The sequence below is a fragment of the Macrobrachium nipponense genome, chromosome 27 (genome assembly GCF_015104395.2).
Source record: "Macrobrachium nipponense isolate FS-2020 chromosome 27, ASM1510439v2, whole genome shotgun sequence".
Classification (NCBI taxonomy): domain Eukaryota; kingdom Metazoa; phylum Arthropoda; class Malacostraca; order Decapoda; family Palaemonidae; genus Macrobrachium; species Macrobrachium nipponense.
This window is the reverse complement of record NC_087216.1, coordinates 23,209,384-23,226,432: the sequence shown is the minus strand read 5'-3', so window position 1 is coordinate 23,226,432 and position 17,049 is coordinate 23,209,384. Positions and strand designations below refer to the sequence as shown.

Genomic DNA, 17,049 nt, shown 5'->3' with positions numbered 1-17,049 from the left:
TTATAGATTCAACTGCTTTAACTATTGTAGAATCAAAAAAACTTGGATGATGAAAGTTGAAAAGTTAAGACAGGTTTTAGAGAAAGTTAAGAATCAGGACTTTGCCACCAAGAACACAACGCCGATAATTAGACATCTTGTTATGTGTTTTGAGTACTCGACCAGAAATGGGTTCTCAAGTTTCATAGTTCTTGGGACATGAGAAAGAAATTTTGCTCATCCTAAATAACTACACAGGTAACCTGCTTAATCTGTCTTCCCTCAAGTCAGAATTAGTCACTAAAATAAGAAGAAGAATTTGAATGTAACCTACATCAAGTAACAGCATTCTTCTTATTGGTTGCAGGTCCACAATAATATAATATGTGAGTATATGGTTTTTAATGGATATTAAAAGCTTTCGAACCTTGTACTAGGTTCATCTTCAGTCAAGTGAACATTATGCTTATTGTTACAGAACTCCTAAGAATCTATGTTTTGGATGGGCGTGCCTATCAAGCTTGTAGCCTGTTCTACCAGCATGAGACATGAAAGAATAGCCTCTAAAATGAAGTAAGTAGATTCAAATAAATGAGCTGATATAAATAGTTTGTACAATCAATATGATACAGCACCTGCCTTGAAGGGATATCGGAATGGAATATGAGATTTAGGCCTGATGCCAAACGCTGGGACCTATGTGGTCATTCAGCACTGGAAAGGAAAGGGACGATCTCGCAGTTGCACTCTGTAACACTTGTTTGGAGAGGGTGGATAGCTAGATGGAAGATGATGGTATGAATGGAGGCACAGTAAGAGGAATGAAAGGGGTTGCAGAAGGGACGCTGCAAAGAGCCTTTAGAGAAGCCTACAGTGCACCAGGGGAGATGCGCTGATGGAACTCCCTACAGGGTGAAGGCATATCCTTAACCTTTTCCTCTGATCCTGAGATTTACACTTTCTTTGTTTATGTTTAAACGGAAATCCCCAACGAGCTTGTACTTATCACGCCGGAAGTTTGGAGTCATTATCTAGGAAAGATTATTGAGGATTTTTTTTCCTTGTGACTTTTTTCCTTGTGACTTTTTTTACCTGTGACCTTTTTTTACCTGACTTTTTTACCTGTGACTTTTTTTTACCTGACTTTTTTTTTTACCTGTGACTTTTTTACCTGACTTTTTTACCTGTTACTTTTTTTACCTGTGACTTTTTTACCTGTGACTTTTTTTACCTGACTTTTTTACCTGTTACTTTTTTTACTGACTTTTTACCTGTGACTTTTTTTACTGACTTTTTTACCTGTGACTTTTTTTTACCTGACTTTTTTACCTGTGACTTTTTTTACCTGTGAATTTTTTTACCTGTGACTTTTTTTTTACCTGACTGTTTTACCTGTTACTTTTTTTACCTGTTACTTTTTTTACCTGACTTTTTTTCCCCTTACTTTTTTACCTGTTACTTTTTTTACCTGACTTTTTTACCTGTTACTTTTTTTACCTGTGACTTTTTTTACCTGTTACTTTTTACCTGACTTTTTTACCTGTTACTTTTTTTACCTGACTTTTTTACCTGTTACTTTTTTTACCTGTTACTTTTTTACCTGTTTTAAACTGTTTACTTTTTTTACCTGTTACTTTTTACTGTTTACTTTTATACCTGTGACTTTTTTTTACTGTTACTTTTTTACTGACTTTTTACCCACCCCTTACTTTTTTTTATATGTGACCTTTTTATTGACGGTGGCCCATTTTCTACCTGTGACTTTTTTCCCTGAGATTTTTTTTTACCTATGATTCTTTTCCTTGTGACTTTTTTTTACCTATGACCTTATTTTACCTTTGACTTTTTTCCTTGTGACTTTTTTTACCTGAGACTTTTGTTTACCTGTGACTGTTTTACCTGTGACTTTTTTTACTTGTGACTTTTTTGCTGGTGACTTTTTTCCCCTGTGACCTTTTTTTTTTTGGCCAGTGCCTTTTTTTAGTAAATGGTGACTTTTTTTCCTGGTGACTTTTACCTATGACTTTTTTCCCTGTGACTTTTTCTTGTTTTTGCAACCTTTATACCTAGACCTTTTTCCTTTGTAAACACGTTTTTTTAACCAATGTTCTTTTGCCTTGTTGACTTTTTTACCTGTGACCTTTTTTCACCTGTGACTTTTTTCCTTGTAACTTTTTTTACCTGGATTCGCACGGATATATGTATACTATATGTATACTTGTGCTCACAAAGTGTGGCATTATTTTTTTTTCATGTTTATTCATTTATTTATTTATTTACTTATCATTATTATTATTATATTATTATATTATTATTATTATTATTATTATTGACAATTAAAAGACATAGTAGTGTTTCCTCTATATATATATATATATATATATATATATATACATATATATATATATATATATATATATATATATATATATATACTGTGGCTTTTAATGTCATATTATAGCCTCGTTTGCTATTACGGAGTTCCTTAGTTCATTATTTTTATTATTATTATTATTATTATTATTATTATATTATTATTATTATTATTATTATTATTATTGCCTTTAAACGTGAATATTGTTTTAACCATTATTTATTTGACAAGTATTTCAGTCTCACAAAAAATTAATAACTCCCGTTTTCCCTTGAAAATCCGAAGCACTTCACAACAGCAATTTCAGAAAAGCCACAGCGTAGTTCAACATTCATTCCGCTGTTTTCATATACTTTCTGCACAGTTCTCTTCAGTAAGCATAATGCTACTGGTTTAAAATTCGTGCACTGGATGTAAGTATGTCTGCCTAGGATTCTCTATTAGGACACTGAAATAACATTCTTGTATTTGAATAATAACATCTACAAAATAATAAATAAATAGACAAAGATGAAAGTAAATTATTCCATCAGCAATTTCTTTGAAATGAACATCTTGATAATCTTTGTAAGTTTGAATTTTCAGTCAGTGGCCTCTGTGGTGGGCTTGTTCCATATGAATGTTTATCTTCTGAATAATAATATGATTAATATAATAATAATAAAACTCTTTAGAAGCTTGAATTTCTAGTCAATGGTCCTTGTGGTGTGCTTGTTCCATATGAATAGGGTTCATCCTCTTGAATAATAATGATAATAATAATTATAAGTACATTCTTCGGAAGCTTGAATTTCCAGTCCATGGCCATAGATCTATGGGCTTGTTCTACATGGAAAGGGTTCATCTTCCGAATAATAATGATGATAATAATAATACTATTTTAGTTTATTCAGTACCTATTTCGGAGGCCAGGTTTTTTCGGGTCTGCATTTAGCACAAACCGGCTTCTATCGGATATCCTGCTCTGTGCGGTAAACTATGACGGAACACGTTAGTGAGTTACTCTCCCGTCATATTATAGGGAATTCTACCCGCCTACCACCGCTCCACAATACCACCCCGGTAGTTCCCCCTCCCCCAACTCTTAACTTTTGTTATTCCCCCTGCTTTCAATGTTGCTTAGTCCCAACCCCCCCCCCCCCGCCACCTTTACCCCTCCATTCTTCCCTCATCTAGCCCTTACCTCCTCCTAGGTACCCCTAATCCGAGAGACAGGGAGCTTGAAGCTCAGCCAACCCGTCCATGATAGTCCCACCCTAGGCATAGGCAACCCGCTCCCCCTAATCCCAGAACAGCGAAGCTCGAGCTCTTCTTCTGTTCGGGGGGATCTCATCCAAAGAAAAGACAAGGCTGTAGAATCTCAGCCAACCCTTCCCACCATAGTCCTACCCTAGGCCTAGGCAACCCGCCCCCCTTGATCCCAGGACAGAGCAGCTTGAAGCTCAAGCTTCTGTTCAGGGGGATCTCATCCAAAGAAAAGACAAGGCTGTAGAAATAGCAGCAACAGAAGCAGGTTCCTTAGGGAACATTACCCCGAAAAGCCGCCATGTCAACGCTGTTACTTGGCTTACTGTACTGTACAGTAGCCTACACCGCCTCTCTACAGTCTCACACTGGCTTGTTACGCCTTCCTGCCAAAGCAAGGGGCGTAAACATGAAGTTTAAAAAACTGGGGAAAACTCTCTCCAATGGCTGTACACTGTGTTCGTGCAGCCTCGTTCAAGTGTATAAGGCTAGACCATCACCAAAGCGTACACATGTACTGAACAGCTGATTACTCAGCAGACGTTAACGTTAACTCCTTATCTGGTTTTTCGGCTTATCTTTCGTGATGTAACGGTTTGAGAGCGAAACGTATTAGCTACTGTTACAGACTCGACTACACTCTATCTGTCTGTTAGTTGGTATCTTCTCAGAATCACATAAGAACTCAAGTAGGGTTTTACACTTACGCGTATTAGCGTGATGCAGCAGAATTGTGAGCAAACAGGATTATTCACGCATATAAAGGCTTGAAATTGCTGCACCATTTGACAAGCACTAAGATCTTGATCAAGTGCTGGATTGTACCTAATTTAGTGACAGAGTACAGTACTAGCACTCAGTAGACCAAACCGTTGTGGCTCAGTGAAATATAAATTCACTGAAAAAAAGAAAAAGGAAAGGGTCCTTTACAACAAAACCTGATCTGAATTACCATATAATGCAACAAATTTCCAGCATGCAAAAGTTATTTTATCCAGCGGATACTGGATAAATTATGCAAAACTAGGATCCAAAGTATAGATATTTATGATTTATTTGTTAGAATGAAAATGTAAAAAACCACTAATGTGCATGTTGACAAGTATTTCTAACAAATTATGGCGTACTTATTTTCATTTTCGTTGGTGAAACAACGCTCTATATGACCATCGATTTTAACGCGCACCCAGAGTAAGCTGGAGGTCGGATAACGCCTTGTTCCCCTTAAAGGTGAAGAACTAGTTCTACCTTTAACCCGCTTCTTTTATCCGTTCCAAGTATTGATTTATGGGATGGGGTTGCGAGACCCATACCCATCAGAGTATTGACAGATTTTTTGATTTTTGGGTTTGTATCCTTAGTAGCTTTCATAAACAGTGGAATGAGTGAAAGAAAACTATGCTTACTTTGATGATACATTATTATATTCCCGAAGACAGAAGGGAATCTACACAGCTTTCTTCTAAGCTATATGAATGGTCAGTAAGCTTTCTCACTAATATCATTGCAGCCTCTGCAAGACTGGGATTGCAAAGAAGGAACTTGGCATTGCTTCTCCTGCAGAAAAACAAAACGCAAAAGGATGTAAAAGTCTCGGTATTGGATCCATTGCAAAAGGTAGTACTTCCGAGATCCTGAACACTACTAGTAACTATTAATGCAGTAGCAAATATAGTGACATGGAATGGAATTTAAAATTTAGGTTGGCCAATCGCTGGGACCTATGAGGTCTTTCAGCGCAGGAAGCGAAATTGAGACAAAATGGTTTGAAAGGTGTAAAATGTGGGAAAACTCTCAGTTGCACTATGAAACAATTATCAGTAGAAGATGGAAGAAAGAGAATATGAACGGAGGTACATTAAAACGAATAAAAGGGGCTGAAGTCACGCTGCAAAGAACCTTAACCTACAGTGCACCGTATGAGGTGCACTGTTGGCACTGCCTCCATAAGGGACGATATTGATTGTAAAATTATGTTACAAACGTACGTGACAGGTATCACACTCTGACTTACCCCTAGTGTCTGTAATTCCTCGTTGGACGAGTCGGCTACGTGCTCGACTACCGACCTCAGGCTCCGGATTCGATTCTGCCTACAAGGAATCAGAGGAATTTATTTCTGGGAATAGAAAATCACTTCTCGATGTGGTTCGGATCCCACAATAAGCTGTAGGTCCCGTTGCTAAGTAACCATTTGGTTCCTGGTGACTCAAAATTATCTAATCCTTCGGTCAAGCAGCTCAGTGGTTTGGTTAAACTAAGATATACTTAAATTTTCTACTCAGAGTCAGATATCTGAACCAACAGCATCTCTGAGACATTTAAATACGTAACAAGTGAAGTATCAATTTCCATTTCAGTTCATTTCTGTGGAAATTTATTGAATTTGGAATGGCACCAGAACGTGCATACTTATACAAGGTATTAGTATGTTTTCTGAGAGTCCTTTCTTGTTATTTATGAAAAATGGTTAACAATGTGATATTAACTTTACATATATATATATATATATATATATATATATACTATTATATCTATGTATATATATGTATATATATATATATATATATATATATATATAAATATATATTATATATATATATATAAAGTTAGTATTACATCATTAACCACTTTTCATAAATAAACAAAAAAAGGATTCTCAGAAAACATACTAATATCTTTTAAAGTATGCACGTTTTGATGCCACGTCAAATTCAATCAATTGTGTGTATACACACACACACACACACATATATCATATATATATATATATATTATATATATATATATATATATATATATATATATATATTTATTATATAGTACACATATGTATATATATGTATGTAAATGTCTTGCATAATCACGTATAAACCGAGATAGCCCTTTTCGTGGATGTAAGCGTATATGGCCGCCGTCTATGGCCAGTGAACACGGGAAAAGGGGAGGAGGGAATGCCACGGCAAGTTTTAGGGTGACACCCGAAACCCCTATGGCCCGGGCCACCAAAGCGTGACCACGAGTATAAAGAGCCGCATCGCCAGCCTTTCGTCCTCGGTGCCCTAGCAGCAGCCCAGAGCTCCTCTTCGTCAGCCACTCCTTCAGGTGTGTGCAGAAAGAAAGCGCCCCCATCCTCGAGTGTGTGTGAGTGATATATCACCGACGCAGCCATGAACAAGTACTTCCCCGGAGTAGGACGCATCGAGTACCGGCCAGATGCCGGTCCCGAAGACACCCTCGTCTACAGGCACTACAACGCCGGGGAGACCGTCCATGGGAGGACCATGGAGGAGTGGTTCAAATTCTCCGCCTGCTACTTCAACACCTTCAGGTGAGCGAGACCCCTGGGCGGGGAGGGGGAAGGGGGGAAGTTCTCGGGTGTCGCAGGGCAGTATTCTGTTCTCTCGTAGCAAATGGCTCAGTTCGGCTTTTGAAATGAAGTGCTTTTTTGTAGGGTTTTCGAAGGAAGGCCCCTGGGGAGTTCGTTTTCGGGTGTCGTAGGGCAGTATACTGTTCTCTCGTAGCAGATGGCCCAGTTCGGCCTTTGAAATGAAGAGTTTTTTGTAGGGTTTTCGAAGAGAGATCTTTTGGTTTCTTGTCAAAAAAAAAATGACCCTCTCGTATTTCAAAAGGAAGTGTTTTTGGATCGGCGAAGTTATAGGTATGTTATGGTGATGACGTGTTGTAAAATTTTTGTTAAAAACGTCGTGCAAAATACTAATAACGGATAAAAATATATTGCTGGTTACTAGCTGTATCTAGTTAGATAGATAAACAGATTCGCATATAGATTCATACATAAAGTGTGTTTTAAGCTACTTATATATTACTCTATTAAATAATTACCTTCAGCTACAGAAGAGTCACTAAAGAGGGGATTCTTTCAAGAATTAAATGTGAACCACATCTGTATAAATACAAAGAAATCTATAGACACAATTAATTAGGAACACCAAATTTGACTCTGCAATTGCAATCATTTTAAATATCAGATATTCAAGAAACAAGAAGTTACGATAATTAGTTGGTAGATGAAGAACGGCAGAAACTTAGAAGGTAAACCAATGGCAGAAATATATGTAGAAGAAGAAAACTTGAAAAGTCACTAACAAACAAATGGAAAGACGAAGTAAGAGAAACGAGTCCTGAGGAACGCGCTAGACATGGGGAAAGAAGTTGAACTGTCAACAACATTTGTAAAGATGACAGATGACAAAAAATAGGAATTCAACAAAGATGAAAGGCATAATAATAACACTAATTCACAAGCTTAATTCTTAATTCACCGGTAAATTTGATTATTACGAGAAAGGGGTTTAATCTCTAACGATAATAATGATAACATTTAACAGATTAATCTAATAGAAAAGTATCTCAAGGACATTCAAATTATTGTGGTATTGCTTAGCATTTCACTCTTTTCTCCGTAATTTCATTTTCTAAGATTTTTTTTTTAAAGTTTTCATCAAATAGAAATCCGAGGCACGGGCTCGGATTTCTTATTTCCTCTTACAAGTCTCTTATTTCCTCTTACAAGCTACTGACAGGCTAGTCTCGGGGCAAGGTCCCTCACTGGCTTAAGGCCAGCATAAACTAGACCAATTATCCATAGATAAGTGCAGATTTTTTTAAAACTTTCATTAGAGCAAATATACAATGTTTTACCATTTTAACAGTATTACATACAAAATTTTATCAAAGTTGACTTAAATTTACTATAATTTAAAAAAATCTTTATCTCGTACATTTTACAAATAATCTGTATTTTAATGTTAATATTTTTCTGAAGTTACCCATATAAGATTTTATCAGTATATATATATTCTTTATCATCCTTGATTTTATAAATGAAGATCAAATAGGGAAGGTAGTTGCAATTTTAAAAAAGGTAAATCAGTGGTACTAAGAAGAATTGCTGTTCCTTCCGCGCCCTGTGGTTTGTCTTTCCGGTGTCAAACAAATAATAAAGGAATAAGCCCGTGAAACCACAATAATATCATGTCGCTTCGCAAATCACTATTTGATTGATTTACGATCACTAAAACTGGCGTCACAACATATAGGTTACTGACGCAGCATCAGTTTAGTTATTTACTTTATCGTTTTGTGCAATTATTGTGAGTTCTACCAAGCATCGAGGAAACGAAAGAAGCTGTAAATTTAATGAATTTGCTGTACTCGATTCATTCATATGTGCCTTGTGTGCATTCTGTCTACCCTGGCTCCCTTTTGTTCATAGGTATTATCCTAGAGGTCATTTATAACTATTCTCGGGTGCATTTCATCCACATATGCTTCGCGCGCATTCTCATTACCCTGGGCCGCGTCTTCCGTCCGCAGGTATCTAGGCTCAGACGACTACTACGGCGACGCCACTCACCAGAGGTCATGGGAAGATGGATCTCGCTCTCTTGACAACTTCAAGAGGCGCATGATTGCAGCCTTCGAGTTCTTCCATAAGCTCAACATCAAGTACTATTCGGTACGCCAACCTATTCAAAATCTATGGCATCCTTTGTAACTGAATGTCATAAGAGAAAATGTCTGAATTATTCAAAATCAATGTCATTTTCCTAGATCGAGCTTATCTGTGTTATCCCCTCGCGCAGATCAGCGACCGCGACATGGCCCCAGAAGGTGAGAGCTTCGACGAGACCAACGCCTACCTGGAAGAGATGGTGACCCTGGCCTGCGACCTGCAGAAGCAGACCGGAATCAAGCCCCTGTACTACAGCGCCGACCTCTTCACCCACCCACGATACATGAACGGCGCCGGATCCAACCCTGACGCTCACGTCTTCGCCTACGCCTGCGCACAAGTCAAGCGCAGCATGGAGGCCGCCAAGCGCATGGGGGCCGAGAACTTCGTCTTCTTCAACCCCCGCGACGGCTACCAGAGCGTCCTCCAGCGCCAGTTCTTCCGCGACATGTCCCACATGGCTCAGCTCTACAAGATGGCCATCCAGTACAAGGAGAAGATCGGCTACAAGGGACAGTTCCTGATCCAACCCAAGCCACACGACCCCCGACGCCACCAGTACGAGTCCGACGCCATGGCCACCATGCACATGCTCCGCCACTTCGGTCTAGACAAGCACTTCAAGCTGTACGTGAAACCCGCCTTCTCCAGGATGATGGGACGCCCCTACGAGCACGACGTCTACATGGCCGCCGCTTACAACATGCTGGGCTCTGTCGACGCCTCCGACAGCTTCCCCGAAGTCAACGGAACCTCAGACATCTGCGCAGAGAACATGAGGGACGCCACTCACGTCATGAAGTGTGTCCTCGAGCAGGTAACGAGGCTAACGGTCTCTTAGTCATACCCTACTGGCTGCCCCTCCTAGTCATACTAATTACAATCTGTAATACTTCGGTTGCAAAGTTCAACTGCTGTTTCTTCCCTTTTACTTTGGAATTCTTATATAGATTTCCCTGACAATATTTGTCCTTTAAGATGCATGTGCAAGTTGCTTTCATAGTTAAGCCCCAAACTCGTACATTTTTTTTTTCTTTCTTTGACGGGCCTGGGCGTGATAAGGGCATACGCCTCTCTTCCCAGAGTTCTGTAGAATAACATTATAATAATTATAATAATACCAAGGGCACTTACTTAAGTGATCTTGCAATCCTTTTAATATAGCTTCGTCAAGAGGCATTCTAATACAGACATTTTAACATCTTAGCTCAAAATTGAGATACTCGAAGAATTCCTAAGCCTAGCAGACACCATCTATATGCGTCATTATTAAGAAAGTACTTAATTTCCTTGTTAAATAAATTTCGTGCCAATAATCTGTTTAGTGCGCTGTGGAGTTGCAAGATTTCTTTCTTAACGGGATACTAATCTCAGAATATTAGTCACGTTCTTCATCTATTCGATTTGAAACTATATTTATTCTTTTTTGGCAACTAAATACTCTTTCATAAACAAAAGTAAGACAAAGGAGTTTAGAGAAAGGGAAATCAAAGAAACAATATTTCCTTTTCTTGTAAGTTTCATTCGTAGCTCAAAATTGTTGGCATTTTTAAATAGAAATCTTCGACTTTCCTGATATTATATATCTATAATTGGTATTGATAATCTGCTTCAAATACAAAGGTATAAGTGTGGTGATATTTTGGGTGGGTCTATATAGCGATTTCTATCCTACAAGTTGAGTGAAACCAGTTTCCTTTGCCTAATTTAAGCATATGTATACATATCCTCATTGGAAACTATTTATATACCTCGCCCCAATTTAAGCTTGACTTGTGTGTTCATACCCCGCTGATCTTTTTTTCTTTCTTATCTAGGGAGGCATGCAACTGGGTGGTTTCACCTTAGGTTTCCGAGTTCGCCGTGAATCTGTCGAGCCCAGGGACCTGTTCCATGGCGCCATCTTGACCATGGACACGTTCGCCCGAGCTCTCAGGAACGCAGCACGCATACTGGCCGATGGATGCTTCACACGCAGCATTCAGCAGGTGAGAGAAAAAATAAAAAGAAGTAAAAATGCCCCAATTACTTATCCGTGGTTCAGTTTCGAAATACTTGATCCAACACCCTCTGCAACCGTCACTTTTCCCTGTTGCATAACCACAAGTTGCCCCACTTACGTATCCTTTATGTCCAGAGACGCAGGTTTAGGGCTTAGAATGCAGTACATTCGACCACTGTTGTCCTATTCATATTAGGTATACCAGCCCCTCAGGGATGAACATAAAAACAGACAATGAAATCCCTGTAGTATATTTACAATTTTAATAGTTGCATTGTAGGCCGAGAACCTATCCTTACCATGGACACAACCACCAAATAACCTTATCCTTCTACCCACAGCGTTACGCCTCTTACAAGTCAGGCTTCGGCGAGAAGGTGGAGAAGAACGCCGTCACCTTCGAAGAATGCGAGGACTACGTCAGGAAGACTGGCGAACCCCAGGCCCAGTCGAGCCGCCACGAACATTACGAGAACATGTTCAACTACTACGTCTACCCACCACGACAGTAAAGACAACGAGATGACTAGTTTGGCTGACTGACAAGAGAACCTTGATGTTACAAGCTGGGTTTGAGTCTGGTTCGGTTTAGTGAGAGAGATGAAGGCTGGGAATCGGTCTATGTACTGTTGACTGTTTCCATCAGGCAGTCGTCGTTCTTCTTCCCATTTCAGGGAAAGAGTGGTTGGCTGATACACACCATGCGTCTAGGGTTATACAGTTCTAGGGTCAAAGTTTCTTTTGCCAGTCAAGCCGATGAGGGTTCGATTTTTGTTTCGATATCTCAAGGAAAAGTGACAGACGAAGGGAATTTCCTTCAGAAAAAGAGAAAGAACAGGATTATTTTGAAAGCACGGACAGCCAACCAAGAAGCAGCAGAAATGTGTCACCAAGATGACCTCAGTTAGAGGGATGGCAGTTGAACAATGATGATCTCAGGTTAGGTAAAGTTAAGGGCTTTTGTAGGCTGTTCAACACCAACATCATGAGAATGGATTTGAGCTTTGTAGGCGTGGCCGAAGATTCGATAAGGGTCTTCATGGGAAATCAGTCTAGTCAGGGAAAACAAAGATACATTCACTTCAGCCTACAGGATGTATCAGTGATTTCCAAGGAAACTTTCATCTCCCGCTGTCACTTTGTCAACTTATTTCTCGGTTTGTATCAATGAAAATGTAAAATGCAAAAGTTTTTGGGCAAATAAACATCTCGTAAATATTTTATTTTTCAATAGACCTCTTGCATTAGCATTAAGAATTAGACTTGCATTAAACTATAGGCAGACTACTAAATTAAGGCATTAATTTTCTGGTCAGACTAGATTATACAATATTTTCTTACACTAACTTTCGTACCTCGACAAAACTTGTTACTAAATTACTGTAGAATCTAATCATTGCCTTAATCGTATTTTCAGGCTTATTAATTGTCTCTTGACTGGCAAGTGCAATTTTGAAAGTTCTCTAAATATAAATAATTAATATAAATCTTTGCAAAGAGATTGTCAGCAGTCAATAGACCTAAGTAAGTAGGTAGCCTCTTCACTTAAAATACCTAAAAGACCCCTAAAGAGACTGATGCATTATAAGGTGTAATGGCCGCTTATACTAGCCAACCGGGCCCAGATTAAAATTGTTTGTATGTATGGTGTTTTTACGTTGCATAGAACCAGTGGTTATTCAGCAACGGGACCAACGGCTTTACGTGACTTCCGAACCACGTCGAGAGTGAACTTCTATCACCAGAAACTAGATTCAAATGTTACAGAAGCGCCTCAGTGGCGTGGTTGGTTTGGTGTTTGCTTCTCACCTCGGTGGTCGCGGCTTCGATTCTCGGCTACTCCATTGAGGAGTGAGAGATGTGCATTTCTGGTGATAGAAATTCACTCTCGACGTGGTTCGGAAGTCACGTAAAGCCGTTGGTCCCGTTGCTGAATAACCACTGGTTTCATGCAACGTAAAAACACAATACAAAAAAAAAAATGATACAGAAATCATTTTTGTGTTCCTGTAAAATGGATAGGAAAGCTTGTCACACCATAGTTATCTGAAAACTCGAAATTGCAACTACCTTTTTAACTATTTGACCTCATTCTGACCACCAAGCAGCTGCTTTATTCTAATTTATTATATACACATTCATTTATTACTTCTCTTACCAAGATGTTTCTCATGTATAATTATTGGACAAGTTAACATCAAATCCTTCAGAGATTTATACTCAGCCATTAAGGCATTAGGCATTAAGGATTAAGGATTTTATAAGCTTCCCTTCGGTCCCTAGATCCAACCTCTGTCCTTCCTTTTATTGTACCTCCATTCTCATTCTCTTCCTTCCAACTTACTTTCCACCTTCTCCTAACACTCTACTCATTGCAACTGCGAGATGTTCCTCCCATTACACCTTTCACCAAACCTTTTTGCTGTTAATTTCCGTCATAGGTCCCAGCGAGTGGCCTTTTGCCTAAATTCTAGATTCTGGTCTATTCTTTGGCCATTTCTAGGAGAACAGCTTACCGAGAGCCAGAACAGTTTTCAATTCAGGGCCAGCCATTGCATTCCCAAAAGAGGATAACTGGAAACCTTCCAGACTTCCAGTCCACATTATATGTTAGAATTTGCCATTTCATTCCCTGAAGAGGATAACTGGAAACCTTCCAGACTTCCAGTCCACATTATGAGTTAGAATTTGCCATTGTACCCCCAAAAGAGGATAACTGGAAACTTTCCAGACTTCCAGGCCACACCAGCAGACCTGCGAAAAGAACAGTTGTTACCGAAAATCTCGAGCAGTGTTTAATATTCAAAGAACACCTACAGTACCCTACATACCAAATACTTTTCCTGGATCTACTCGACTCTTCAAAAATAAAGACCTTCGAGAGGACTCGAGATGTGATTATCGTAAGACTGGCATTTCTAGCAGTTTAGTTAAAAAAAAAAAAAAGTGGAGCTCGTGAGGGGGTAATTTGTAAAATGAGAAAAAATTGTTATTAATTATTGAAAAAAATTTAGATTAACGTTTAAGCCTCCTAGCCTTGAAAAATCTGGTACAATTTTTTTCTTTAAAATCGAAAGCTTTCAACGGACGAAAAAAAATCAGTTTTAATATAAGCCTCAAAGAATGATTACTTCATACTTATGGAGCTTAATTGAACCGAATAGATGAATTCTATTATGCTTCAGAAACTTTAAAATTCTTAGCATTCCATAGCTACAAAACCTAAAATGACTTTTAAGTTAAGATTACTTAAAGCTCACTCTTACCAATTATAGTAGTTAAGGGCTAGTATTTTTTTTTTTTTCTGCAAGTCCCACTCTTGACATACGGGAGACAAAGTCAACCGTAAGTCAAGAGAAGCTCCTCCCCCATTCAGGGGCGCCGCCCCTGAAGGGGGAGGATTAGCTTGCAAGAGTTAGTTCGAGTTTACTAAAAGAGGAAAGGTCCTCACCTTTTAATTTTGTGGAAAATAAAGTTACCATTGTCGTCCTAGAAAATCTCTGTAGGTCTAATTCTTGTGCAAACCAACTTCTTAGGTCTAATTCTTGTACTAACCAACTCCTTAGGTCTAATTCTTTTGCTAGCCAATTCCTTAGGTCTAATTCTTGTGCCAACCAACTCCTTAGGTCTAATTCTTATGCCAACCAACTCCTTACGTCTAATTCTTGCGCCGAGCAGGTACGATTTAATCGCCTCTAATCCACCTATCTGGAAAGAAACAGTGACGCCATCTAAATCTGGAAATCCTTATTCAAAGATTAAGACAATAAGTAACAAAGTAGAGACATTGAAGAACAGAAAAAGAGTAATTTCAATTAGCAATAATTTAAAATGTACAATCTAAAACTATACGTTAACAAATATGAATGTAATCACAGTACCAAAACTTTTCATCGAATACTTACACGATATGGCTGAAATTACGGCAGACGTTCAACAACCAGGAATTACAGCACCAGTATTACGCGCGAAAACTAGAACGTTCCTTCCCAATTCGTTCAACTGAACGTTTACTTTTAGTGAGTAACTATGGATCGTAAAGGATGACGAGTGCTACGAAATGTATTTTCATTCTACCCGAGATCTATGTCTCCCCTTCCGAGCCACCGGTAGATGGCAGCACCGTGGAACGTGTATCGTGGAAGGTCTAAATGCGAATTAAACCATACCGAATGATTAAAATAATTTTACTCATTAATTTTTCAAATGAAAACATCGTCACATAGATAAACCAACTTACTTCATCGTATAGGAATATGTACGTTGAAATGGCGAGGTATGTGATCACTGAAGTAACGACAAAGTATATACGATAATTACAGACCGCTGATTGAACGCCCGTAATTATGAAAGCGAATATAATTAGAACTTGCACGAAACTCAACTCAAGGAATAACAAAGGTTTTGCCATTTTCTTGACTAAGAGAAGCAAGTTGGTACGTAAAGTTTCAGGCCGTTTTTAAGTATGTTCTCTATACTACACAGGCATGCATATATATATATGTATATATATATATATATATATATATATATATATATATATATATATATATATATATATATAAAACAGAGAGAATTTTGTATCCTCACCACCGCTATGACTCGACTGAGCATTGCTCAGAACACTATGCTCCTAAGTTACTATCGTCTTCGCCATCACCACAGGCCTTTCTGTCTTTGTTACGGTGACTCAAGGGTATTACAGTGAGTCAAGTAAAGAATATTTGAAAACAGCGATTCATGGATCAAAGATCGTTGGAAGAAGGAATCCCCCCCCGACGTTTGCCATCATCCTTGGCTCGAAGCGAAACCTTTAGTAGGGATAGGCAATGTTGCTGAAGTGCGGAATTTTCGTCAGCTATCCAAGTTTGTATACCGATGCGGATTCCACATCTGCATTTTCACCAGCAATTTCTTCATGGCGCATTCATGTAAACTTATCATATACAAATTGCAATATTTTTTTACTTTTAAACAATTTCTCATTCAAATACAATATTATAAAAGATAAGACTCTTATCAGAATATGACGGTGATATGATTAATGTACATCAATCTGTTAATATATTATGAAATTATTTCCTATATGATTTAATGAGTTATTTACTGATACATAAATGCTGTTATGCTAATTACAAACTTATCTGTAAATATATCTGGGACAAATAAGAAAAGAAAAAATGATACTTCTCATATGTATATACTATATGTATATAAATGGACGTATAATGTATGTATATATATACAGTGCATGTATTTAAATATATGTAAATATGATGTATATAAATGTGTATATAGATATGTATGTATGAATGTATATATATGTATGTATGAATATATATATATATATATATATATATATATATATATATATATATATATATATTGTGCCAAAGTGCCAAGTATCTGGTTACTACACTTACCATTCATTAATTGTTACCTCACAACAGCCAGACACCTGAACCCTCATCACAGGTACTAAACGACTGAATACTCTAAAGGCAACAGTGATCCCTTAACAACTTACCAGTATTGCAGAAAATCAGACCAAGGTCATCGAAACAGGTGTGAGGTAATCTTGTAAGTAATTAAATTAATCAAAGGGCATCACTCCATCAACAACTTTAAAAGTCTAAGTATTTCCCAGATTTCAGAAGTCTAGGTACTTCCCTGGTTCTAAGTCACTTCAAATAAATTGAAGCTACCTAAGCTAAATATAATCATAATTAAATACTGGTGTAAAATAAAGAAAACACTTATAAAAATTTTAAATACAAAAATTCATTATTAATCTCAAAATTATAAGTGAAATTCACAATATCAGGGAAAATTACTGTTGCATGAAAACAAAGTAAAGTTTAATTAATTCTTGAATCAATTAAGTAAAATTAAATAAAAATTAATCTACCACAAAATTCAAGAAAATTAATTCAATCAAAATTCAAAAGTGATAGGCAATAATTGAAATTT

The 17,049-nt window shown here is 37.8% G+C and overlaps 1 protein-coding gene across 1 annotated transcript; it reads left to right on the top strand.

Moving 5' to 3' along the window:
• Positions 1-6,642: 6,642 nt before the first annotated feature.
• Positions 6,643-12,297, top strand: LOC135200917 (xylose isomerase-like). Its single transcript, XM_064229683.1, has 5 exons — positions 6,643-6,929; positions 8,939-9,080; positions 9,208-9,894; positions 10,895-11,065; positions 11,421-12,297. The coding sequence occupies exons 1-5, from the start codon at positions 6,769-6,771 to the stop codon at positions 11,589-11,591; spliced, it is 1,332 nt and encodes a 443-aa protein (XP_064085753.1). The 5' UTR covers positions 6,643-6,768; the 3' UTR covers positions 11,592-12,297.
• The last annotated feature ends 4,752 nt before the right edge of the window (positions 12,298-17,049 follow it).

Coding starts and splice junctions, on each gene's coding strand:
- LOC135200917 (XM_064229683.1), top strand. CDS start 6,769: ATGAACAAGTACTTCCCCGGAGTAGGACGCATCGAGTACCGGCCAGAT. Junction 9,895..10,894: donor TGAAGTGTGTCCTCGAGCAG/GTAACGAGGCTA, acceptor TTTCTTATCTAG/GGAGGCATGCAACTGGGTGG. Junction 11,066..11,420: donor TCACACGCAGCATTCAGCAG/GTGAGAGAAAAA, acceptor TTCTACCCACAG/CGTTACGCCTCTTACAAGTC.